The 27,869-nt window shown below is 40.1% G+C and overlaps 1 protein-coding gene across 1 annotated transcript in view; it reads left to right on the forward strand.

The window, feature by feature from the left end:
- Positions 1–1,966: 1,966 nt before the first annotated feature.
- Positions 1,967–27,869, forward strand: part of LOC104278746 (hemicentin-1-like) — a gene marked incomplete at both ends in the record, with an annotated part of 96,852 nt that continues 70,949 nt past the window's right edge. The window contains 9 exons of the mRNA XM_009875820.1: positions 1,967–2,064; positions 2,862–2,932; positions 5,260–5,418; positions 5,929–6,051; positions 14,051–14,222; positions 16,380–16,486; positions 21,843–21,963; positions 22,529–22,792; positions 23,052–23,196. Of these exons, the coding sequence (XP_009874122.1) occupies positions 1,967–2,064; positions 2,862–2,932; positions 5,260–5,418; positions 5,929–6,051; positions 14,051–14,222; positions 16,380–16,486; positions 21,843–21,963; positions 22,529–22,792; positions 23,052–23,196 (1,260 nt within the window). The remainder of the gene's footprint in view (positions 2,065–2,861; positions 2,933–5,259; positions 5,419–5,928; positions 6,052–14,050; positions 14,223–16,379; positions 16,487–21,842; positions 21,964–22,528; positions 22,793–23,051; positions 23,197–27,869) is intronic.

Genomic DNA, 27,869 nt, shown 5'->3' on the forward strand with positions numbered 1-27,869 from the left:
ACTTCACAGGTTTTTAGATTCTTGCTGTATCAGTAATTTAACCTTCTACAAGAACTTTCTGTGGTGCTTTGTGAGAGAGCTTGCCCCTCTTTCCCAAAGAAAGGAAATAGTTCCTAGCTGGCACGTAAACTTAAAGCACTCCCAGTCATATCTTCTCACTTTTATCTGTTCTGAATGCTTTGAAGGCCTGTGTTTACCTGCACTGATGAAACGGTCTTGCTTGGGTTGTGCTTTGAGGTAGCAGAATGAGGATAAAAGAAAATTAATATGGGGAAGGCTATTACAGCTTTTTTGGCAAGTGGATCACAAGCTGGTGACACAACAGCATGTGAAAGACAGTAGACGCTGCGTGTTTTTGGTACAAGTTGGTGAGCGTTCAGATGATGAGAGTCGGTCACATCACGATTTAGTCTTAGAGCGATGGGGCCTTGTAAGCTATGGGGGAGTGCTGAGTAACCTTCATTCAAGTGAGAGAAGATCGGATCACGCAGATGAGGGAAGTTAGATGGTTATTGCCACTTCAGACACCTTCTGTGTCAGGAATTGTTTAGTTCAGTGTGGGTGAACGGACTGTGGCTTTAGGTTTACGTGAAGCACTGCCATCATTGCTTCCAGCTGGAAGCATTCCTGACGTCCCTCAGGAAAGAACTGACCCAGAGAGACATGGTGGCTGTCTCGCGCTGGGAGTGCCAGTGTCATTCATGTGGCCTCCGTTTGCCCTTAGAGGAGATCCTTACTACTGAAGATGTGGATGATCCTTTTCACTCCTTTCAGGGGCCTTGTCTCACCTCAGAGGAGGCTGATGACCCCTGGCTCTGGCTGCAGAGTTGTCAGGGGAGATCTGCCCACCTGCGAAGCTGACTGCTTTGTCCTGAGGATGGGTAACTCTCTGCTTGATGCTGACGAGGCCGTTACCCCCTTTCTAACCTGTGATCTAGGTGCTCATTACAGAGCTCACACCAGCGGGCGGACAGAGCCTCGGCGTGGTCCCATGGCGTGCTGGCAAGGGCTCGGGCTTGACGGCCACGCACGCTGCTGGAGTGAGCCCTTGCTGCCTGCGGAGAAATGAGGCAAAATTCTCATCTGATCTAAATGGGACGTGCTGGTTTAGCTTAGCTGAAGTAATATTGCATTTCGGATCTTTATTTTATAGGCAAAGAGAGCCCTTCCAAAGGATTTACTGCTCTAGGATTGAAAAATGTAATTCCTCAACTGATGAGAAATAATGGAGCGAGTGGTGTTACTGTATGCTTTAGAACAATGGTTGGCAGGGGATAGAATTGAAGCAAAACAATTTGGAGATGGCTTTAGTAGGGGTGTAAGAATACCCGAAGGCGGCTGGTACCAGGTCGAGGAGTAGGAACAGGAGCGTGGCAGAATGAAGCATGTGGAGGAACAGTGAGTCCTTATAATGGCTCTTTTGATGATCATGTAGCATTGTAGTAAATAGCATTCACAGATGGATGACTCAAAGCCATGCAAAAAAACCCTTTCACATTCTAGCAAAGGTTTTGTGTGAACTCTTGGATGATTTTCAGACAAATTAAAACCTATGCTTAGCAAAAGGCACTCGTAAATAGAGCCCCCCCAAGCAACCGTGTGTGTGATTGTAGTAGATGTTAGCGACGGCCCTTGTTGAAACTCCAGTGAAATAAAACTTTGGACTGTTTAAAAAAGAGAAATGTCTAGATTATATGAGAGATAAGTGCATAGTAACTTTTACAGAGCTTGGAAAGCGCTGTATGGTCTGCTGAGGCAGCAGTTCCATGTGAGCTACAGCTGTATTAAATTGGCACCACTGCAGTTTCATGCTTTGCTTTTATCCCAAGAGCATAATCATACCTCATTTTATATGTCGGTACTCAGCTGATCTCTTTGAGTTGTGGGCACCAATCTAGCAGAAATCTATTTGCTTTTTTGTTTGTTTTGTTTTTGCGTCTGCCTATTTATTTATTTTTTGGCTTAGCAGCCTGACCCAGCTTGCTGAGCTGGATGAGTGCCGTTCCTGGCAAAAGGACAGGGCAGGAAAAGAACGATGTGCACCGAGTTCCAATGCAGATGAAGGTAAACTGTCAGGAAATCACAGCCCTAGGCAAACAGCTGGTTAGAATCACACTTTATACCAATTAGGAAGGCAGTTGTTGAAGGGACAGAGGGAGGCATGTGTACAGCTAGTGTGATTGGGAAATGCTTGAATACGTGCCGCTGTTCCTTACACACCACAGTCTCCAGCCCAGTCGACTTCGACTTGCAGCCCTGCCATTTTTCAATCTACAAAGACGTGGCAAATGCCACTAATCAAGTTGATTCTGTTTCAGTTCTTCCAGGGAGCTGCTGCTAGATACGCTGGGCCTTGGACTCACACTGGACTTTCCCAGCTAAAGGGTTACAGAGTCTTTTGGTCAAGAGATGTGGCACCTTTATTTATCTGTCTGTCTATCTATCTAGTTATTTATTCCTGTATTTATTTTCACACCAGTCAGTAAAACTAGTACATGTGTTCTGTTCTGGAAAAACATATTATTTTTTGATGCTACCACATTTGTGTTGGGGATTTTTTGTTCCTTTCTGATTACTAAGAACAATTAAGTGATTGGTCAAAATCAAATGTCAAAGAAACACAACATGGAATGCTTCAGGTGCCTATAAATGTTTAAGACACCTAAAAGTTGGTAATACTGGAATGATACTAGAGTTACTGGAATTTGGAATGATAGACTTCAGAGCTAGGTATACCATACTCAATTATTTCTTTGCATTATATGTTTTTAATTCATTTTTTTACTACCAGATGAATCTGAAACAGCTCTTCAAGTTGTTTTGTGATAACTTGATGTTTTCCATTTTTATTTTTATCCTAGAAATTGGCCCAGTGACAATAACCACAGATCCTAAGAAATTTCAATTTGAACTCAGGGAACTTTATGTTCAGGTGAGTAACATGTTTGTTCTCTGTGTGGTTCTAGCAAAGGCCCTGTTTCCTCCCTCTAATCTTGCCTCTTAGTTGAGGAAATGCTTAGGTGAGTAAATTGCTGCAATGCTTCATCAGGATGAAGACCATTCTACTTGCACAAAGTGTCATCTTCCTCTTTTCTGGTCATCTTAATTTATGATTGATTGTGATTAATTCCTTTCTCATAGTTTACATCATTGTATGGCAGCTCAGTTCAATAACACAGGAAAGAATAGTTAGATAATGATGACATATATTTTGCATTTTAATTTGTTCATAGACACGAACTGTTTTCTGCGTTCTGGAACTAATTTCTCATGAAAACTATTTATGAGCTTTAATTAACTAATTAACATACAACTCAACTGTAAACCCCATCAAACATGGATATTACCCTTACTGAAAGAAAATGCAATCCTGTTATCTTGTCTTTTAATCAATCAAATTGCTTCTGACCTGTAGAGAACTTTGCTGGAGTCAGCAGTGCTGGCCAGACTCTCCCTTAGAAACTGGCACGTGCTGTAATCCTGTAATAAAAGATCATTTGAAAGCCAATAGTGCTAATTTGGGAAGAATAAGTAGTTTAAAAGTTGGCAGAAATGTTGTAATTCAGAGAAAACAATAGTTGATTTTCAATGAGGCAGAAAATGCCAGCTATTATGCTTTTCTCCTTCATACAGAAAGCTAAACTTTTTCCTTTTTTTTTTTTTTTAATAAATCTAATACATTTTGGTTTCATAGTTCTACTCTGCTGCCTTCTGAGAATACCCCCTTCTACGCTGGGAGAATTTGGTCATGCTTATTCTCACGAACAGCCATTGAGCTCAGCAGCGCTTTTCCTGTCATATGTAGGAAATAGATGTTGCCATGCAGAATATCATATGAGGCAACAATCTAGTAGACGTGAAATGGGAATAGACATTTTCTTATTCCAAGTAGACATCTGTAGAAGTTAGCTATTATCTTGCCGTTTCCACATAAAGTGTTAATTTATAGGCAGAGTCTTTAGCTGAATATGATTCTCACTTTTCAAGAGCAGGAAAGAAATGACTTGGGCATACTGATCTCTCCAATGAGATTGTATAAGCATCACCAGAATAAAGTTCTGACTTCTGACATAAGTCTTTCTGGAGAATTCTCTCTCGAATTTCAGGATGCCTGCAATCTGCCACTTGCTTTTTTGATAATAGTAAGGCTATATTTAGAAAGGGCTGACTTACTAATAAGAACAATGGTGATGTACCTAATCTTTAACGTAGATGAGAAGTTTATTGGTATTCTTGCTTTGAATTGAGATTAAAGATGCTGATAGATGAAAAATTTTTACAGATGTGAACATCTCATTGGGGAAAGCTGAAATTCTTGAGGACTGGGGGACTGTGTGAGGCAAGGTTTTTTCTGGTCTATGTGTCTGTGGGAATGTTTAACATCAAAACATAATTTTTGATGGCATCTGAAATATTAAAAATAGATGCAACGATGCATTATCTTGTTTTCTTTTGGCTTTTTTTTCCTCCCTGTTGTTTACAGGGCCAGGTTTAACAGTTTGTATTCAGCTCTTTGGAAAGCTGTGTCTTCAATATACAAATTAATTTTGATGTAGGTTAAAGTGAACTTTTATTTCAGCAGTAATTTCTTCCAAATCTTAATTTAGGAAGAGAAACTGATCCTTTTGTCTGAAGTTAGATAAAGTCTTGGAAACATTTCGACTGAACACAAAGCCTGAAAAATCTCCAGCTCTGCAGCTGTCTGCTTACCAGTACGGGTCACTGGGAACTCGTCACCTGTGCCCTCTCTGCTGAGCTCCCCGCACCGGCCGCCCGGCAGTGTGATGTCCAGGTCAAGTTCTGGCTGTGGAGCTCAGCGCCGCTTGGCTGAGATCATTTCCCATCTGTGTCTGTGGCTGTGACCTCCCATGACCGCTGTGTCCTACCAGAGCGATTAAGTTGTCAGCCAGCGAGGGAGTGTGTGAGTATAGGAACCGGGGCTGTCACAAGAGCTGGAGCTAAACAAAACACGGTGCTCCCAGTAAAGATAAGGGTGCCTGTGACACCAACCATCTTCAGGGCTAACCACAACCTTTCCTTTGACTTTTTTTCACCTGTTACAGTTGCTGCTTGGGAGCATGAGTCTGCGACAGCACTGTGCAGAAACCATGCAATGCTTAGGATGAGAAAATGAATGTTTTATTAGAAGCTGAGACAGTATTTGTCTTGAATGTCCAAAAAAAAAAAGTGATTTATTTGGTATGCTCTTTTTTTTTTTTTCTTAGAAAAATGCTTTGTTTTTCTTCTAATTGTGAACAGGGTGGTGGAGACTGTCCAGAGATGAGCATTGGTGCAATAAAGATTGCTCTAGAAATTTCTCTTCCTGGTTCTTTCATCTATGTATTTACTGATGCACGATCCAAAGATTATAGACTCGCCCATGAAGTACTTCAACTCATTCAACAGAAACAATCACAGGTACAGAGGGGATTTGTATTCTGAGCTGGATTATGTATTTAACGCCCTGTTTTCTCAATATTGAAATTCTTCTGTCTGAGACTTACTGAAATCTTTTTACAGAAGGGACCATAGTACTGCCATTGTAGTTTTTTTATAAAGAGTTAACTGATTTGGTAAAGAAAAACCTTAAAGGAATATTCCTTTTAATATTGTGAATCAAAAAGTTAAACTGAACTATGTATTCTTGGCCAGCTTGCCACTTATGTGGATGTTTTTACCTTGTTCTGAAATAAGTATTCTCTGAAGTACAAGTGCTGAAAGATGATAGATAATCTTGTCTGATAGATAGATAGGTTCTTCTCTGATCCTTCTTCATTGCTTTTTCCATCAGTAGCGGCTGTCCATGCAGAGTACTATGAAGCGAGACATGCCTTAATGCCGTCTTTGCTATGTTTTCCTAAAGTCTGCACCACGTGCTAAATGATTTCCCTCTCCTTTGCTCCCTCTCCTTTGCCCCTCTCCTTACAGGTCGTATTTGTGCTGACTGGAGACTGTGATGACAGGGATCATATTGGTTACAAGGTCTATGAAGAAATTGCCTCAACAAGTTCTGGTCAAGTTTTTCACTTGGACAAAAAACAAGTTAATGAGGTAAGTTTACTTGAACTCTGCAATATATAGAGGAAAAAAGATGGGGCCTTTAAATCTTTAAGTGACCTGATGGTGGGATAGGGAGCATAAGGGGAAATTCTAAATGTTCTGCTGTTGGTATGTGGACTCTGTTCCACCTTTTTCCTTCCTACTTTTTCTGTCTGCTATATAGGATGCAATTCCATGGCTTTTATTTATGTTAGGGAAGTGTGAACTGCCCTATCTAAACATATCCTCACCAACTTCCCTCTGCCTGTGCCTCAAGGCTTCTGGGGAACGAGTCTTTAAAAGAAGGAGCAGTTCTGTGCTCCAAGTAGCCCCATGACTGTACTGCTCCGAAGGAGAGTGCAGTTATCAGCTGTAACTGAGCATTTTGTTAGCAAGCAAGAGATAGCCTGACAGGTGTGAGCTTGCAGGTTTCCATTGTTCATAAAGTAACTGTGGTAACTTTTTAATGGAGGTTATTGTTTCAGTGCGTTTGGCAGATCTGCTGACCTACTGGTAATTGTGATTAAAGACCTGCGGTCCTGAAGGACTATTTTCTTTGAAAACTCCAGTGAGTCTTAGTCAGAAATGAAATTTTAATAGTGCATGAGCAAATAATTTGGAGAGAGACAAAAATCACATGTTAGTTATCTGGGGAGCTGGAATTGTTTATAAATGTTGTAAACATTTTCCTTTGACTTCCTGGTATAGGCAATAACTAGATGAGGTTTTTTATTAAAAATTTGCTTTGATTTGTTCCTTTTTCTTTCATTCTTTCTTAGAATTTAGACAATGACAGATGTTGGGGATAAATTACAGTTTTCTGCTGCTGTTGCCTAGAAAAATGGAAGTTGTTATTGGAGATGTTAAAAAGCATTGGCAGTGATGTGGAGGTGATCAAAAGGAGGAGCTTCCCAGAGGAATTATCTTGCAGAAGTTAGACTTGTTAAAAGTCGGAGTAAAAGAAATCAGCTGTTGGGACTGTGCAGGTCCTGAGCTGCGTTTTGCTATTATTTGCGTAGGAAGGGTAAAACTTCTCTCTGTGAGACCTCATGGAATCCCTTTATACTGAAGGAACTCAGGATGCTGCCAATGGGAAATGTTCTTTGCCAGGTCTGACAGTTTAGGATAAAGTTTTTGTTTGATTGTTTTGCTTTTGTTTGCTTCTACTTTGGGGAGATAGATGTGAGCAGAAAAAGCCACTTGTAGGTGCTAGACAGCACCAAGCTGTAAAGTGGAGCTGGCGTGCTTTGCTGGCTGCCTGCCCCTGCTTCCCAAACTTCTCGGTGCTTCCCTGCTGCTAAGAACAGCCGCTTTGGCTTGGATGGTTAGTCGGTCTTTACATTTGAGTAAGGTTTTAAGCAGGGGGTTTCAGTAGCCACTTTCACATCCTTCCCACTTCATCTCAGCATTTCCTTAGAGCAAACAGCGGGCTTCTCCTCTGCGGGCAAGACAGCCCATGGACTGCACAAGAGCTAGCGACTGCTATAACAAGCCATGAATCAGGTGCTATTCTTGCAGGGTTATTTTTGAGGGAGAGGGAAGAGTACACTGCTTTGTATAATCACACCTCCTTTCAGTGGCCGCAGGCTGTAAGAGATTGCCTGGGTAATAAAAAACAACCTCTAAATCACTTTCAGAAGTTTTCCCTGATAACTGCTGAACAATGTGCATTAAACCCAAGAGACTATTAAACCCGAGAGACTTATTAAACCCAAGAGACTGAAGTACTATTAGTGATCATTGACTTACATAAAACTGTGTCTGGGTTAAGGGGTTGTGACAATGAGTTTGCCAAAACACTGTCATTCCAAATAAAACCTTCATTGCAGATTTCAGTTTTAGATCAGAAATCTTGTTTTCAAGGAGCATATCTACCAATGGGTGGATGCAAATGAACAGAAGATTTAATATTAATCTGCATCAGCTGTTTATGGGATATCCTTCAGGCAAGATTCAAGAGAAATAAAACTTGCCCTCCTTTTTATTCTCTGTGTAAGTCAATGATGCGTGAAGAATGAAGTTTATAAATACTACAACATATTCACTGTTTTGGGCCTGAGACAGCTAATGCTGAATTGTAGATTAGGAAAAAGCTGCAATGTCACTGACTGTGAATACCCTGCCAAACCAATGTCTTGTTTCATTAAAGCATTTTTGATTTCTACCCCCAAAAATCCCAAACAAAGCTATTTTTAGTGTATAAAGTTTCAGACCATTACTCTCGTGCATTAAGTGGAGAATGAAGACATATAAGAAGCTAGCTACAAGGAAATGCAACAAAACAATACTTGATATTTATCCAATTCTTATGTTATCGAGAAGACCACTTTCCACTTTTCCACTTTTCCACTTCTGAAAAAGATGTTATGATCTCAAATACTGCAATTAACTTGGTCAAAATTCTGTTGATTGACAAAGTTGTGCTGGCTTCAGTCCAGCAAAGTGCGAAATACATAAATATCTTCACTTTCGTGCTGAATGAAGCTCTTCTTAACAGTATGAGAGGGGAGGGTCATATTTTGATAAATTCCCCATTGTTTCCATGCAGTAAATTAATAAGATTATTAAAGTCCAAAGTGCAAGTTTTATTATCTAAAATTCTTTTAGAATTTTCCTTTATTTGGGGCATCGGATGTGCCATCATTTTCAGAGGTAACTCTGTACTCAAAAAACTTGACAGCTTCTAATAATAAGAGGCCAAATATGATTTTATTGTATTTGGTAGAATTTGATTATTTATCTGATTTCAGGCCTGTGAGGGAAGAAGAGTACTTTCTGATCCGAGCCCTTAAAAGTACTACTTAAAAGTACTACTACTACTGTACTTAACTGCAAATTAATTAATTGGTCTTCAGTTTGAACATTTTCAAACTGGTCTCTAGTTCTGAGATTTTTTTTTTTTTGTCCTATTGAGTCAGTTCTAAAATGAATGTCCTTCCATCTGAAAGAACAGAAACATTCTCATTTTGTCTCCAGTGTCTTGGAAAGGTTGTCGTGCTTGTTTTATCAAAGCATTTAAGTCCTAGTCTTGAAAGGTGTTTCTTCAGGGTGAGGTTTCCTTGGCTGCAGTGAGGTTGTGGGGCTGCTCTTGAAGGCTGAGGGCTTAACTTGTGGTAACTGCTCAGAAATAAAATGCATTGAGAATACTCATCAAACGTGGGTTAAATTCTCCTGTTCAGAATAAATTCTATACTTTCATAACAATATCCAATTTTATTTGTGTTTTTCCAGAAGGTAGTACTAATTTTGATTTGAACTAAACTTATATTGCACCACATTTGTTTATTCTCTTCATAATGGAGCACTGTCAGGAAATTCCTGTAACTGATCCTGATGCCCAAAGGTTTGTACTGCTGCCAGAACTGCTGTTAAGATGAACAGTGATGATCAACAGAGTAGGAATTTGGTAGAGCATAAAAATAATGGAGGTTAGTTGGTCATTGGTGGTTCGGATCACGCCTCCAGGTCATTTTGATTGTTTGTGGTAAAAACAAGTCATTACTGCATCTGATGGATTGGACGGATCACTATGGCTAAAGCTGAGAGCTCACAACAACTGAGCTAGTGACTGGTAGTTTTCTATTACTTTCAGTATTCAAACACTTAACTTGATTTTTCTTATTTTAATTTTCCTGTAAGAAGGGAAGGTTTTCCCTAGGCTACTTAAAAATACAGCTTTCTTACTGATTTTTCAAATAAGTAGAAATGGATGTTACATATACAGTTCCATATACAGAACACTGATGAGAGGAGAACAGAGAAATGACTGAATGACTGGAAACGTGGTGTTGACATTGGTGGAAAAAGAGGATGATGTTGAGTGACTTGAAAGGTGGATGAGACTAGGTGGATAAAAAAAAGAATTTAGGATTTGGGTGAGAAGCTTGCAAATACAAATGATGTGAATGAGAGGAGAGTGGGAGGGGACTGAAGACTGGGATAGGACAAGACTGTAACAGAACACGTTGAAAGGAATCGTGAGAAGAGGGTCATTCTCCTGGGGAAGATGCAGAAGATTAATGTCTGTAAGGTCGTGCAGATGTGAAATGGAGTCCAGTGTTCTTCACACTCGTGAATGCTTTACTGAGAACAAGTCTCAGAAACCCACTGGAAAAGCATCCTATTTTTCCTGACTCAGTTCTCACAGAGGATGACAACCTAGGAGTTACACCTATGCATCTTGGGTTGGTGTGGTGCGGTCTGTGGTGCGCATGAACCAAATGTGTGTCTGGATGATGCTACACGAGGAAGCAATTTTAAGTTTTGCTCCATTTGTTAAAAGGCCCCTCCACTGCTTTACAAGAATAAAAAGCTCAAAATTACAGCCTAGAGTTCAGGTTTCTTGCATAGCTCTGTTTCTTGCCTTTTTTACTCACTCCATCCCAGTCAGGATCCGTTTTCTTAGAAAAAGAAGGAATGGTTTCATGGGAGAGGCAGCTGAATGCTGCCTTGGAGAGTATGCTTCCACTCTGAAGATATGTGTTGTACAGTGAATGCCAAACAAGGAAGGGGAAAAAAAAATCGTTACAGCTGTTCTGTCTCTGTTTTATATGGAACTTGGATTCTCTGGAAGAAATAAACTGTGATCATGTACATAAGGACTGTCATAAAGCAACTGCAAAAGGATGTTTTTATGGACAGTTGAAAGCGGGCTGGTGAATTCTTGTGTTTCCTAACTTTAAAGAGCTTAAGATTCAACACCAAAACTTTTCAGTCATGTGTTTTTTTCATATGTGTAATTAATAGGTCTATATATGATTTATGATATATTTTCGTAGTATAATTTTCACATACACTGCCTCAGTCATACTTCTAGACGTGCATTTAAAAGCATTATTAGAATATTTTTCTCTGTAGGTGAAAGCATGAGCCTACATATATTTAAGCGATGAAACAGTTAACTTCTGATCCTGTTGCTTTGACTGAGAAATGTTCTGGAGACCCAGAATAAACAAATGGGAATAGAGGCCATGGCGCATAGATTTTCCAGGTTTTGGTATGCATTCCAAGAAATGACCTGACAGCAGGGCAGGTTGCAAGAGTGAATTCTCTGGAGAAGTGTTGTAAATTATTTCTGTATTTGCCCTTCCCCCTCAAATAATATTCATCAAGTCACAATTTGGCAGAACAACAAACACTGCTGTTGTTTTGGGGGCTTTCTGTAACAGTCCCAAAGAGGGGTGGAGAGGGGGAATTAACTTCCAAAACAGTGTTGCAGCAGTCTTGCAAACCTCTTTGGAATGACAGAGTTGGGAAATGGATCTCCCAGAATTGCCTATTGAACTTTGGGGAAAAGTGTAAATGTACAGGCGAGTCACTGCCAGACTTCAGACAGCTGGGTCATTCTGTTGCCTTCCATTTTCATTTTTGAACTTGAAAAACTCTGAACACCTGAAGTTGGATTCCACTCTGAATTTAAGACATTTACTCACTCTCAAGAAGCTTCTACTTCTACTTCTGATATATATATTTGAGTTAAACCCAAAGGTTTTCTTGCTTTTTTTTTTATTTCTGAAATGGCAGTTGCACAACATAATTGTTCCCTGGGATGATGCATGTTATTTTAAGGGCAGTTTTTGTTGTAAGGGAGAAGTAGCCTCAAGGTAATGAGCCAGCCTGCATACAATTAATAAACTGAAATTTTAGCTAAGATTTACAGTAGTTGCTGTAGTATCTAAGTCATCATAGAATCATAGAATGGCCTTAGCTGGAAGGGACCTTAGAGATCATTGTAATCCAGCCTCCCTGCCGCCAGGGATGCCACCTGCCGAGTAGATCAGGCAACACATGTCTTCCTTGCTTCATTTGTTCAATCCTGTGAGATAGAAATGTGGTGATGTTCCCCTTTTGGTTAAAGAATGTAAAGAGATGAGGGTGCTCTGGTCTTATGTAACAGCTTGGCAGTTATGCAAAGTAATTGCGTAAATGAAAAATATAAGAATGAGGACAGAACCCTTGTAAACTCGGTCGATGAACAATTACAGGAACTGGAGGGTTTAAACATTATACTCTACGTAACTAGATCAATATGTATTTATATAAGAAAATACATTTCTGTATGCATAAGGTAAGACCTTATTGGCATAAGGTGTGCTTGAGAGCCCATGTCTGATGTTTAGTGTTGGATGGACTTCCCTAAAGATCTTGAGCCTGCTCCACTTTACTTTGTATTCACAGTAGGTCAAAATTTAAAATGTATATGCCTGCTCTTCAGAAATAATACATACTTTTGTAACCCTGCTCATTTTGCTTCATGGATTTCAAAAGTGAAAGAAGATGCAAACTCTTCTTAAGATAATAATTCTTCTTAAGATAATAATTCCAATGTAACAAAGGGTAGGAGCTACGAAAGTAGGAGATACTTCCCTTAGAATTCTGGCAATGATTTGTATTCATGTCCTTGTCTGACTCTCTAGCTGTCGGGATGGAAGAGGAAAGACCAAACTTTCATTACAGGTATACAGGGTGAAAGAGTTCAATCCCCTAACCGTTGCCTCCTTTGGAAAAATTCAGCTGGTCCTTGTTACCTTCTACTTTATGTGCCCACCAGGTGCCTGAAAACCTTATGTAGTGGAAGACTGTTCTGTGGCCGATGCTGTTTTGCCTCAGGTTGCATTGGGAGTGTTCAGCACGGCTCGGGTCTGACATTACTCTTAGCGGGGAGAAAATATTTTGCAAAAACATTTCAATTGCATTTTGAATGATGCCCTTCACTTATTTAAGCTTTCACATTTGCACAAAGCTTGCTATAACATACAAGAACAAGTATGCTTTTGTTTAAAACGCATTTGTTTATATACAGAGGCTGCCCTGCTGCCAACACCTTGCCACTCAGACCGAATACGTGGATAAATCGGGTTATATAAACAAATTTTAGATTAGTGTCATCTCTGTTATTCTGATTTTATGCTCGGGCAAAATGCCATCTCGCCTCCTCTTCCCTACCACAGCCCTGGGGAAGCCCTGTGTGGTGAGGTCTGGCTGCTTGCAGGCACGACCCTGCTTCTGTCAGGCCGGGTCACGTTGTAGTGCTGGGTGACCTCGTAGTGCTCAACTCTGGAGTTAGTAGATAAAAAAGACTTTAGACTGTCTGGGTTTTTGGCTACCTTTGTTATTTTCTCTTGAACTAGATGATAGTGCAGAGCTCAGTTTTGCTCTCCTTTTTTAAAAATTATATTTAAATTTGATGATCATTGAAGGAAAACATTTGAAGTTATGGACTATAATTCTGTAAGGCACAAACTGGGTTTTGGTCCCAAGAATTTCCCTCCTAAAGCATTGTTCCTCTGTATTCCAACCCCTATGCTATGCCTAATAATAATAACTTGTATCAAGTCTTTTTTTGGGGGAAAAAATTCATTTGGAAAAAGGCCATAGATGGCAATTACTCAGTACATCTGGATGAGAGAGCTTTCCTTCTTGCTTCAGGAAAATAACAGTTAGTTGATGAACAAAAATACTTATAGATTTGTATCCCTAATTCCTTTTTAAAAGCATATATGTGGATCTTGTGTAGAGGTGTGACCAAGTTTGTTTCTGTACTCCTTTAAACATCATGCTGGTCATGGCTTCAGTCATATCTTCTATTAAAATTGCATGTCTTCTAAGTATTAATATTTTTTTCAAATATATTTGCCATATGGCAAATAAGCCTGTTCACTTCAGAACTGGTAACTGCACTGGTAGGACAACACTGGTCCTTGTTTTTCCAGACTGTTTTGTTATATTATGCATGTTGATTCTTACACTGAGCAGTAGAAGTTGAAGCATACCTTTGCTTTTATGTTTGTGCTTTTTTCCTGTATATTTCTGGCATGCTGTCTTCACTTTCTGTATTCCTCTGCTCTTGTGTGTTCTTGATACAAGCTTAAATCCTGTTTGTACTGTCTCCAGAAATTGAACTGAATCCATCAGGTGATTGATTCTATTATAACAGAAGAAAAATCAACAGAAAATATTTCAATGGCAAATACTATGGGCAGTGTAATAACTGTTACATGTTTTCTTCTAGGTGTTAAAATGGGTTGAAGAAGCAGTTCAAGCCTCCAAAGTGCATCTCTTGTCTACAGACCATTTGACCATGGCTGTAAATACTTGGCAGATCCCTTTTGATCCAAGTCTGAAAGAGGTTACAGTGTCCTTGAGTGGTCCTTCACCGGCAATTGAAATTCAGGATCCATTAGGTGAACTAGTTTATACTTTCTTCTGTGATAGCAAAAGCGTGAATGAAAAAGACAGATCGCCTCTACCGTCTCCAGTAGGGAAGACCGTATTTGTAATTCATGAGTATCTTTCACATTTTGAAAATCCTTATCAGGATTTCAGGATATTTTTTAATTTTATTTTACTTCGAAAGTACAGGATCTTTGGATATACACACTTCTCATATTTAAGTTGTTCCCAATGCTCCATTTTTCTGACTCAGAGGAAACTGGAAATCCTCCTTGTTCTGACCATTTGATGTCATCCCCATCTACTCTCTTAGCCTTTGTCCTTGCCTTCCAAATTTCTGGACACTTTTGTTTTTCATGTATTTATGTAGTCACTGAACCATCGTTTAGGGGTTAGACATGATGATTTTTTTTTATGACACAAAAAGTAAGCCAGGGTCTGGATTCTTTGAACGATGAGAGCGTTCAGTATCAAACCCCATCTCCTGCACCCATCTCTAGCTGAACAGTGTATTATGGGGAGTGCAGTTACAGATTTAGATGCTAATATGTAATTGAAGATATTTTTCAACAAATCTTTTGTTCATTGTTATGTTGATGCCTTAGGAAATAAATTCAGATCGTACTTTGTAGTCTCTGAATGACTTTTGGCTAAGGATATGGCTTAGATTGTAGTATCTTGGAAATATTCTGTGCACAGGATGGGTTCCTTGCACTGTAATCTGATCTATCCTCCCTTGAGGCATTCTTCTTTGTTTACAGGAAAGAAATTTGCTCAGAGTGTCTCTCTTCAGACCATGATAACACACAATCCTGGGCTCAACTGTCAGGCTTAGCTGAAGCTTTGACACCTGTCTATATGTTTTCCTTTCTTATAGGTCAGCTCCATACATCTAAATCCACATTGTTTCACTGATTAGTCGAGGTGTGTCTGATAAAAGTCTTAAAAGCTGACTCTGGGACATCCCATTCTCAACTTTACTTTTAATGCTCTCAGAGAGCCCAATGTGTTTTTAGTGCTGATGGTGCTTCATCATCAGCCATGAGGGAACAAAGCGCTTCTGTGGAGAACCAGCTCTTGCATGCAGCCAGCCACAGATCTGTACGCATGGGTGTATGCATGAAGGGTGGTGTGGTGCAGTATGGAAGCTTGCACTCCTTTATGATCAAAGGGCTGGAGCACCTCTCCTGTGAAGACAGGCTGAGAGGGTTCGGGGTTGTTCAGCTTGGAGAAGAGAAGGCTCTGGGGAGACCTAATAGAGGCCTTCCCGTACCTGAAGGGGACCTGCAGGAAAGCTGGGGAGGCACTGTTTACAAGGGTGCGTAGCGATAGGATGATGGGCAATGGTTTTAAACTAGAGCAGGGTAGATTTAGATTAGATGTTAGGAAGAAGTTCTTGACGATGAAGGTGGTGAAACACTGGAATGTGTTGCCCAGCGAGGTGGGGGAGGCCCCATCCTTGGAGACATTTAAGACCAGACTTGATGGTGCTTTGAGTAACCTGATCTAGTTAAAGATGTCCATGCTCACTGCAGGGGGGCTTGGACAAGATGATGTTTAAAGGGCCCTTCCAACCCAACGCATTCTGTGATGCTGTGTTTTATTGAGCTCAGTGATGTCCAACAGGCTAAATTACCTGTGCGGGTCTCGTGTGTGTTCCCACCCATAGTCACATGCTAATACTCCTCTGACAGGAGAACCTAGCTTATCAGTGTTTTTACTTGTGAAGTTTATCCTGCTTGAAATAGGTCTAGAAGCCAGAAGAGCGAGTGAGCTGGCAGGTGGGTTAGGGCAAGTCTCTTCTAAGATCTCCTTTGAGGGAGTTTAAATCTGTGCTGCCTCCTTTCACCGAGAGCTGAGTATTTTCTGTGAAGAAGAGAACTTGCTTTGCTTACAGTTTCTGAGTTTCTCACCCCTCTGTATGGTTGTGGGCTGTATTCAATTTCCCAGCTGAACAAAAGGAGTGAAAATAAATGAGTATTTTTAGTATTCTGGCAAAGAATTACAGGGAAGTTTTGACTGTTGTAAATGTCATTGACTGCTGAGTAGCGAGTAAGTCAAGTATCAAAAGTACTGAAGAACAATTTTGTATTTGTACTCCCTTTTTTTAGGCAATACTGTATTTACCTAATGCTGTATTTACTCCCTGTTTGGTTGGGTTTTTTTAGGCAAGCAGATCAGTAAAGGATCAGGACTGAATGAATTGCTAAATATCCACAACTCGGCAAAGGTAGTAAATGTGAAAGATCCAGAGCCTGGAACCTGGACAGTTAAGGTAAGGTTATTGCAGAAATCATGTATGACTTGTCCTGTAGTTTATAAGGGGGTTATACAATGATTTATATACGTTATCTATCATAGATATTCATAGAGGAGTTTGTGTTACAATAAATGTGCTTTCTGACCTGTGCTCTGTGACATATTCTGAAGACAGTAGTATAAAATTCTCATCAAGATGATAGCGTATTAGACAGTACTACTGTAAGTCAAGTACTTAGGCTGTCCTTTTCCTTTGCATGGAAAAAGAATGAAATGAGCGCTGAATTTTCGGAGCCAAGTGAGCAGAAACTCTCTGCAGAGAGTGTGGGCACAGAGAAGCTTTGCTCTGCATAGCATGTTTGGAGGACTGGAATGGGGAGAGGATATGCACTCACAGGCCAGAGGCTTCATTAGCAGATTGAGAAGTCAATAAAAATACGTTTAATTCAAACTCCTTATCAGTAAATTATTTAAATACTACAATATGTAAGTAAATTTGTTCATGTGAGTGCTATCCTAGCACGGGCAGTTACACAATGGACCCTGAAGGATTTGGAAATTCTGAGAAGTTAAGATCACAATGATTAGCAGATTAGCAGTAATAACCAAATAAGAAAGGATCATTAAGACTCTGCTGAAATGGTCTTCTTGGAACTGGCTGTGGCAATGACTTAACACAGCCCCTTGATCAAGCTCATGGTGCCCAAGGTTGCTGTTCCCAGACCATTCTGCTGGAAAGGTCCCCAAGCGTGGCTGAAGGCTCCTTAAGCTGAACACGAGCAATGTGTGCTCAAACAGCTGAAGAGTGGCCGTGCCTGCTAGTTCTGAGAGCTGTAGCAAGCAACGGGCTCCTGGGTAATGCTGTGTCAACGTACTTGCCTCTGAACTGGAAGAACGAAATGTCTTGGTGACAAAAGGGATTTTCTTGGAGTCATGGCACTGGTTTAAACCTTTGCTGATGGCTACATGCTCCTGAGTGCTGTATCGCGGTTCATGTGGTGAACAAGATATGTAAATGCAATAACCTCTGAGAGCACATAGGACCTGTTGCTACACAGAGGGGGCGAGCTGTGAATTTAAGCTGGTGTAGCTGAAATCTTTACTATTTGTAGATGAAAAAATATATGTACAATACGTAAATCAACAACAAGAAGTGGATTTCTTAGTCAACCCTTTGGAGCCTAGTCTAATATAGCAGAGATTGAAGTTAATACAGTATATCAGGCCAAAAATTGCTTAGCTGCAACCTTAATAGGGAAAAGGAATGAGCAAGAGCACTCTTACTACGATGCAGTAAACTAAAAGATGAAGCTTAGGACTTGGCTAGACTTAGGGAAACATATTTATTCATTATTTCATTATGTCATTTTAATCAACCATTGAAAATGTAATTGCATCAAATGTGAATGGAATGTTAAAACTTTAAGGATCGCGCTGTGGATAAGATAGTACTTATATAAACTTAAGAACTAGCCCCAACATTGTTTTATGGCTGGATGCTGATGTTTCCAAACGCTTGAAATGTGTTAACTAACAAACAACACCCTGCTACCGCACCTGAAAATCTGTGCAAGGCCTGTTTATGTGGAAATCACACTATTTAATCTTCAAACAAATCAAAGCTTGAGCTGGTTCCTCCAGGGCAGCCTATGGTGAGAGATGTGGCAGCACATGGTGATAGGTGTGCTTAGAGTTGGGGAGAGGAGGGGGAGGTATAATGAGCTGTAAGTTCTTGCGTCACCTGCTCAATTATGTTGTGTAGCCGTGGCCTCAACTGACTTATGCTTTGCCTTATTGTTGTATATTTCTTCATGTAGGTCATCCCAGCTTTCCTGAATTGCTATGGAAACAATTGTAATGGAATATCCGTTCTAACTGAACTATTCTGTTCCAGAAGTGTAAATACTCTATTGCCATTTTTGGAGGAGAAGTATAAGATACCTTTATGGCCAAGTTCACAATGAGGTGTGCTGAGTGGGTGCATGGTGTGTATTTTCCATGCCATATGTGCAGAGGTAGTTTGAAAAGGATTATTAATTCACATACAGCACTGCAGGAAACTGCTGCACAACTGGAATTAGAAAAGCACACTGAGCTCGGCAGCTCTACGGAAACTGTGTGAATGTCTGTCTATGCTTCCACGACCAGAAATGCTGAAGAACATGCTACAGACACCCTGTTAAAAAAAAAATTAAAAAATAAAATTGGCTTCCACTGGACTTGGTAACATCAGACATTTTGGATACCGAGAGGTCTTTTTCTACAGTCAGTGCCTTAGTATCCAACTCCATAGCTTGCTGGAGTCTTTTAGGATAAGCATGCAGTCTAGTAAACATCAAGAGAAGCAGAGTGCAGAAAAAGCAAAACCCTATGTGATCTCTCCTTAGCCCTGCATGGCTGTTGCAAAGCCAAAGTCTTTTTGGATGTGAGCTGAGCCATGTGGAACCACTTGGGTATGCCTGCGCTGCGTTGCCCAAATTTCTGGCTTCCAGGAATTGCCGAGAGGGGAGTTTGCCACTCCTACAGGCTCAACATGTAACACTCGTCAGAGCTAATGAGCTCTCCTAAAGCTGAGGCTGGCACTCGGCGTGGGGCAAATTGCCCTGTGGCTCAGCTGGAACCAGGCCAGCGCACTCGGATAGATGGAAACCAGCCTGGGCCAAAGCATCAGGCGGCTCCTGCAGCGAGGATTTTTAAGTTTTTTTTGTTTTTCTAAACTAGGTTTGTGCAAGCAGCTTATCACTTGTCACCAGGAAGTGCAGAAGGTTGTCATTTTAGTCTGGTAAGTCATGGTGAGCTAGACAGTGTTAGCCTCTATGAAATCAACTGGACAATCATCAGTCTGAGAACATTCCACCTTAATCCACAAACAAGTGTTAGTGTGGTTTCAGTGTCTTTAAATCACAGGTTTGAGTAGTGTAAAATGCACAGTATGCAATTCAGTTGTCTCCTGTGCTGCAGGAAGCTTCCAGTCACCTTCATGTACTTCAGTTATGAGGACATCAGATCTCTGCATGTCTGTGTAATTCATAAGTAAGTTTTCCTTCCAGGTCTGCTACAGTACCCTTGGTTTACAAGGTGACAGGAGTCTTTTCAAAGAGCAATGACATGAGATGAGCTTGTGGCTCCTCTCTCCATAGCATATCAGCAAACAGCATGCCTCTTCAGAGGGATGGTCCTGCTGTTGCATCTGTTCTCTGCGCCTCAGAGGTAGCCATGAGACTAAATTTATCTGCTGGTCCTACTGCTGAGATGCCTACCAAGAGCTGAGCCTCAACAGGAACAGTCTGAGTGTGTTTTGCAAAAACCCACGCATTTCTTTCACACTTTTCTTTTTAGATAGATGCATTTTGGGCAATTTTATTTTGTGTTGCTTGCAAACGCCTTTTTTTTTTTTTCCCTTGACATCTGTAACAAATACGTGTTTGCTCTTTTTATCACACTCACCCAGTCTAGGAGGAAAAACACTAATGTACAGTGCCAGCAATTCATGTCAAACTACAAAAAACGAGAAGAGACTTGACATTGAAATGTATTCTTTGGTGTTTGCATAAAACTGCCAGCTCCTAGGCATGCTGATGATAGATGCAGTTATTGTTACTAGTAAATGGTAAAATTGTAGAAAGTTATTCTAGCCTTAAAAATCTACAGGTATCCAAGGGTCTGAAGAATTCATAAAGAGAAATAATTTCCCAATGTATTTTGATATGGATTATTAATTTGGCTTTAGTCACTGGGTTGTTTTGTTTGCAGTAAGATTTGAAGGCTGTGGCTGAAGACTTTAAAAAAACTTCACAACTACCTGTGAAAAGTTTGTTCACACATAAATTCCTTATGCAGATGCATAAAGCTATAAAAAGAAAACATTGTCACTGAGTTAGTCTAATGAAATTTCAAGTGCCAATTAATGCTTGATAACGTGAGTTGTTTGGCACACTTAAATATTTCTTTGTATTGTTAACAGCTAGTTTGTATAAAAAAGGCTCTAGTGATTTTTCAGAGGTGAAAGGCTAACCAAATAGAAGCAAATAGGGGTTGTTTTAATCAGATAGACATCTATTTGTCATAGAGTCTAAATGGCTGTCCCTTGGCAGTTATAGGAAACAACTGTTTAGTATTCACATGCAGCTGTATCAGAAGTGCTTACTAAATTGAAGGAATTGTGTACTTGAGAATGGATCTCTAGGTAGATAAAGCAAAGTGCAATCATTTCATTTTAATACTGATTTTCTTCCACAAGTCTTGTGTGTTGTAGCATTTCCCTGAACAAAAACTCCACGTAGGTTCTGCTAACTGATGATTTCAACTTGGCATAGTATGATTTAGATATATCTCTTCACAGCCTTTTGAATCTTCATTTTCCCCTGCTATCCTTGTTGAAATTGTTCATGGGTTTGTAGTTAAGTCTGTCAAAAATCTAACTCACAGACTCGGTGTAGTGCAGCGGCGTTTTGCTGGGTTTTTCTGTTTTCCAACACCGAATGCTGTAGAAGTAGGCAAGGACAAAAAGCCTTGAGTTCCTGTGCACTCCTGACAAGCAACAGTTGTCCTTTTCTTTCTTAGCGTGGTATGATAGAAAGTAACGTAAAGAAGATAAATCAAAATAATTGTAAGTCTGAGGACGTGCATAAAAGTATCCTCAAATGACGTAAAGCTAAAGGTTTTTCAAGAGTGGGTGTGCAGGTGGGATTATTTTATGCTGATTCAACTAGAATGATGAGGTGAGGATGTTGAGGAGTGGAGAACAGAGGTGAGAGATACTTCTGCATCCTCTGCTTTCCCGGTGACACTTTGCTTGGGAAAGAGAAGAACCTTTAGTGAACAGCAGGGATTGAGGTTGGTCTGTACATGTCGCTTGCTTCATGATATGCAATGCCTATGATGTTTGCCTTTGCCTCATGGGTAAAATTAATTTTGTGTATATTTAAAAAGGGAACTTACTAATAAATCAAAACTAAGATAAGTTGTTTTAGCACTGGAAGTAAATTGTTTATATATATAATCAGCAAAAAATTTATACTCATTCGACTTGTGTTTTCTTTACTCTTTTGTAGTTTGTCTTATATTGGTCAAAATCGTAACTTCCAGACAGTCTCCCAGTCTACTTGTCAGTGGCATGTGTTGATCTTGAGTATTTGTGATTTACCTCTGAGACAAATTGGCACTTTTTACTGATGTTATGATTGTAGGGTCAGGTATCTGAAAGTAAAGCTTTATTTAATATGTTTTTGCTTACAGCTTTTGTGATAAGGCTCCTTTCTGTCTTGTTTTTAATGAAAGCCAAAGTCTATCCACTGAACTCAGTGGATGGATCAAAAACTTTGCAATTCCTGAAATGCTGTTTATGCACACGAGCTTTGTTGCTTTTCCAGACCTCGAGCAGCGGAAGGCACTCTGTTCGCATCACAGGTCTCAGCACTATTGACTTTCGAGCTGGGTTTTCTAGGAAGCCAACGTTAGACTTTAAAAAAACATCCAGCAGACCGGTGCAAGGTTCGTTTTCATTTTAGTCTATGCTAAACAGTGACTGGTTTTGAGTCCCCAGAGTCAAGTAGATCTTAGGATAATCCCTCGGGTGAGCCCCATGATAAATCTGGGGTTGCTGTTCGTTGGTTCTTGGGCCCTGAATGTGTGAGAGCAGCCGACGTTCCTGTTTTATGGTGCTATGGTATTTCTTTATATTAGCGTGTTTTTTATATTGCATAAATCCAGATATTTTTAGCTATGAAATGCCTCAAATTGAAACACCTTCTGTTACTTTGGGAGTCGCAGAAAAAACCTTTGGCTCTGGGGCAAGTGAGGAGTTAATAAACAGGCTGCTATTTCAGCAACACCTGTTGGAAATCAGTAATTTAGACCCTAATCTGTGCTGTGTCTCCTGGCAGCTGTTAAGTAGAGCACAGCTTAATGCAACTTAGTTTTTTGCAACTTGGTACATGAGAGTTGAATTGAATGTGCGTTCATAGGGTGCTGAGACACAGGTATGGAATTTAAACCTTTCCTTTTTCAATTATTTCTTTTTTTTAGCACTTAAAATAGCATGTTTCTGTTTTTCTAGGGATTCCTACCTTTGTGCTGCTAAATACTACAGGGATCTTTCTTCCAGCTAGAGTAGACAGACTGGAACTTCTGAGTATTACAGGGGAACTTCTTAAGACCTTGCCTGTGAAATACTATCCTGACAGAAAGCCCTACGGACTTTGGAATATTTCTGACTTCATTCCACCAGATGAAGCTTTTTTTGTGAAAATAATGGGCTATGACAAGGACGATTATCTTTTTCAGAGAGTTTCAAGCGTTTCATTTTCTAGTGTTGCTCCTGGTAAGAGATTTTTAACCTGAATGTACGCTTGTCATATCTGAATCAGTTGAAAGTTGGTATCTAGTATCTTTTTCTAACTTCTACAAGTATTTTCTGTGCTGTTTCCTTCCAAAGTTCTATCTCTAGATTGTGATGGGCAAGTTATTACCTGCTAAGTATAACTTTATCAGAAATTGAATTTCCTTTTAATAAAAAGAAAAGATAGGATGTATGTTAGTAACTGTTAAGAATCTTCTGAGAAACATTTTCTTTTTTTCAGATGCTCCGAAAGTTACAATGCCCACCAAGACTCCAGGATATTATTTACAGCCAGGATCTGTTCCTTGCCATGTGGAAAGTCTTATCCCTTTTACTCAGCGTTTTACTAAAAATGGAGTAAAACTAGGAGTGGATCAGTTCTTCAAGTAAGCAGTGACCTTTTTTTTTTTCCCAATAGTGTTTTATTTCTTGATTATATCCTGTGATTTCTGTTTATTATTTACTATTACACACTGGTTATATCCTATTGCATTCTGCTATCTTTTTGTGATACTCATTGGGGAAGTTGTATTCTATGGATGTTTGTGTGTGTATATATATGTGCATGCACACTGTGTAGGTGATGAGATTATATGGCTCTGGCCAAAATCTCCCTCAAATACATGCTCTTAAACTGTGGTAAACTGTCTCTGAAAGTCAAATGTTATTATTTATATTTTTAAAAGTTATGTGAAGTAGATTGGTAACCACACACACAGATGGCTGTGTAATATGTATTAATTTGCTTTATTTTTAATAGTTGAGTGCCCTAGAAGTGTGTCCTGTGACCTACCTTAGGAAATTTTCCTCTTCAGAAAGTATCTCAAAATGGGAAAAATTTTACTAAATATACCAGAAGGTTCTTCAGATTTGTGGACAGTAAATGAGATTGCGTGCTTTTGCTCTCCAGAATGAGATAATAATGGAAAATTATGAATTAATTTAAATCCTCATAAAGTCCATCTTGTAATTCAGGTAGTTGAAGGCAAAAGGGCAGGGTGTGCTAGACAGCAGTGTCAGCAGCTCTTGTAAAGCACTTCAGAAGAACGCTGAGGCTAAGTTCTAGCATTCAATAGCAGGTACATTACTACCAAAATAAATATATTCTGAAGCTCCCTTGTACACTGTTGGTAGTGTGAAGTGCTGCAGCTCCTTTTTTTTTTTTTTTTTTTTTTTAATGAGGTGCCATTTACATTTAGTCAGCCCCAGCACATACTTTTAGCAGCTGTATAATTTTTTCCATTCTTTAGTTATCACACCACATACTTCTTGCTTTTCCTGTATCTGGCACCTTTATGATTGGGCTGCATTTTTCACTTTCGTGTTATGCATAATCTAAGTTAAATTAAGAAAATATGTCTCAAGCCTATCGAGATAACTGGCAAAATATCTGAGCCTGATTGGTTTTCGTTCACATTTGCCCCATGTTGGGCACCAATAAATCTGTTGCGGGTTAGGGCTCTCCCAGCCACTAAACACTGACAGATGCTCTCTAACCCCCTCTTCCCCCACCTAAATGGGAAGGAAAAGGGAATGAGGCAGACACAAGTACAGATTGGAAAAAGAAAATTAAAACAGCTTCCAATGAATAAGGAAATAATAAAAATAGTGACCTATATACATATACACAAAACTAATATCGAACCTGACTACCTCCCAATAGCAACCACCACTGATGCTGCAGAGCGGGTGGCACTGGAGAATTCCCAGGCTCAGCAGCAGTGGGAGCTGGATACGGGAGCTGGATCTGGGAACTTGGGAACAGGATCAAAGGCAGAAGATCGGAGGGAGCCCTCCCTGGATGCCGGCCTTTGATGAAAGAGGCCTAAACCCTTGTGGTCCCTCAGTTTTATACTGAATATGACGTATATGGGATGGAATACTCTTTGTTGGTCACCTGAACTGTCTGAACTCCCCAGAGATGCAACCTTTTACTTCCCTGTGACCCCTCTCACTCCCCGGCACCCCCAGCGTGGCACACAGAGCCAGCAGTGGCCTTGGTCACTGTAGGAATAAGTATCAGCAAGAGCCTGTCTGCATCCCAGTGCCAGGCAGTGACTGCAAACATCAGGTGTTATCACTGCTTGTAGCAGGCACTGTCTGCAGGAACACGCTGCTGACTTTAGAAAGTGCAGCCTCTTAGAAGAGACTGAGCTGGAAAGTAAAAATCACTGAACAGAACTGGTTTCATTTAGCTCAGACCAGGACAACAGTTCAAGAGGATCTATTTTGGCTTAGCTTGTCTGCGTTTTATTAGTAGTGAAATTCCCTGCAGGATTTGTTCCGCTTACTGGCTAATGCAAACTTGAATTGCCTTATTGCTCTGCATTGAATGAGTTTTTGGTGGCAAGATGTTATCTTCACGCAAAAGTTTTTAATGCTTATTTCAAAAAGGAAATGGTTTGTAAGTACAATATCATGACAGTTGTCTGTGTGCATATACCATTAGGATGAATCTAGGTTAAGGGTTCTCGAGGTGAACATACTTTGAAACCTTTTTTCTACTTTAATTGTAGAGGTACTATCAGCTGTGATAATTCCTAATTTTAAATGTAACATGTAATAAGAAAATTCTCTAAAATTGCAACAGCTTTGTTCTTCCAGATGTCTGAGTCCTGTGGTGGTTGTGTAGAGAAAATCTGGATTGTGATTAATATCCTAGTGCATTTCTGACAAGTCTATCTTAGGAGATCAAGAACCAGGAGTTAAGCACCTCGTTCCAGTAGGAACTGAGCACTAATGTGTCTTTAAAATCCATTCCATATTATAAGTGGCAGATTCCACCAACCCCATAAAGGTCAGAATCAGCAAAAATGATGTGTGGAATTCTGTCAAGAAAGGCATCTCTTTACTTAATTAAAGTAATAATTGTAATAATATCTTTTTTTTAAAAAAAAAAATCACTCCGAATCAGCCAGTACAAAGTCTAGTATCTGATTTGCTAAACCATGCAGAATCTATCGCTCCAAACCCCGTGTTACCTGGTGTGGTACGAGTCACTCGGGTTTCAGCTCATTCCTGTGAGCTGCAGCCTGCTGCTCCGCTGGTGAAGATGTGACTGGAGATGCGGTGGTTTGGAGTGACCAAGAGATGAGGTTAGATACAACATGGGTATTGCTGTGCTCTCTGCCAGTGGTTCTACAGTAGGTAATAACCAGTGTGGAATTTGGTCTTCAGAATTTGCAACTCATTTGTATTTACTAAACCAACTAGATAAGCAGCTTGATCAGCAGGTTGCGTAAATTGTACGATGATTTGGGTAAATAAGTGACTTGGTGCTGAAAGGTGCCGAGTTATCCCAGTCACACGTGTTGCAAAGAGTTGTGTGCAGTGGCTGCTTTTTTGAGTCAGTGCAAAAGTGTGCAGCAGGTGCCGTGAGGTGTGTATTTGTTGCTGCTGTTGTTATATTTAATTTTCTTTTAAATAGATCACCGCAGGTCTGTTTGCCACGCTTTCTACTCTAAACACATTTCTTTTTATGCTTCCGGGCTCAAGACTTCCGTGTGCGACATCCGGTGTATAGCAAAAGTCAGAAATTAGGAACAGGATTGCGTAACTTGACTTCTAACATACTTTCCATGAAAAAGTTTCTCACCTTTCACTTTCTGGAAGAAACACTACCTTCTTGTTGGCAGTCACTGCCGTGTCCATTTGCCAGCATTGCACCGTAAAATGCCATAGATTTGATATATGATGTATTAGGTTATCTAGAGCAAGTATGGAGTCAGAGAGTCTAAGTAGGAAGCCGCTTAAGGTCACTCTATACTGTTTTCATTTGTAGTATAGTTGGATTCTCTGTCCCACGGTGCTACAGCATTGATTTTTCACGCACGTTCCAAGTATCTCTTGTTCTTTCTGTATCCTTTAAGGGCTGATAAATTCATCTATTGAGACAAACAAAAGAGAGACAAAAGGTTTGCTCATTTAATGTTTTCCTGTAATGTGGCAATTACTTGCCAAAGCTATGAGAGATATTTTAACACTCATGAGCTTTGTTTATATGCCATAGCAACAGGCTGCAGGGAGCACTGGGACGCTGCAGAAGAACCTCTGTTTTGCTCATTTCTGTCATCATCTGTGTGTTTGTTGCACAATTAGTTGTATAAAATGTGGTTTTGAATCTTGAGAACCTATGTTTGTTTTTAAGCTCGTTTAAGCACCAGTCAATGTAGTTATGCTTTTAGTCTCTCCTTGACTTTAACACTGTACATGGTAAATACATGGTTTTATTGCCTATCAGCTTTGCCCTTGCTGAGATTTATAGAAAAACTGCAATTATTTCTCTAAATTCTTGTTACATTATCTTTCTTGCATCTCTTCTGTACTGCAGCCGCCATCTACAGTCTTAAATCCATCAATTCTGTCTTTTTATGTGTTGGGCTTTTTATTTTTATGTAACTAGGCAATCAATGTGCAAGAATACTGGATTATCAGAGTTACTACTGGTCGTAAGTTCAGAGATGCAGCTGGCAGAGAAGTCAGAGTCGTCTTTGAAGTGATACTTCATGTGCTGCTGGATTATAAATGTTTGGGATGGAGATAGACTCTGTAGTTTAAAAAATTCAAAGAGACCTGCATGGCTGTAGTTATCCTGTAGCAGGGTAGATGCTGCCCTCGTAGAATCATTGAGATCGTCAAGTCCAACTGTCAACTCAGCACCACCATGACCACTGAACCATGTCTCAAAGTGCCGCGTGCACGCGTTCTGAGCAACTCCACTACTTCTTTGGGCAGCCTGTTCCAAAGCATTACCACTCTTTCAGTAAAGAAATGTTTCCTAATATCCAATCTAAACCTCTCCTGGCATAACTTGAGCCCATTTCCTCTTGTCCTAGAGCTAGTTACTTGGGAGAAGAGACCAACCCCCACTTCACTACAGCCTGCTTTCAGGTAGTTGTAGAGAGCAGTAAGGTCTCCCCTCAGCCTTCTCTAGGCTAAACAATCCCAGTTCCCTCATCTTCTCCTTGTAAGATATGTTCTCCAGACCCCTCACCAGCTTCTTTGCCCTTCTTCCAACCCGCTCAACCACCTTGACATCTTGTTGTGAGGTGACCAAAAC

Source organism: Apaloderma vittatum, unplaced genomic scaffold (genome assembly GCF_000703405.1).
Source record: "Apaloderma vittatum isolate BGI_N311 unplaced genomic scaffold, ASM70340v1 scaffold469, whole genome shotgun sequence".
In the NCBI taxonomy this organism is placed as follows: Eukaryota; Metazoa; Chordata; class Aves; order Trogoniformes; family Trogonidae; genus Apaloderma; species Apaloderma vittatum.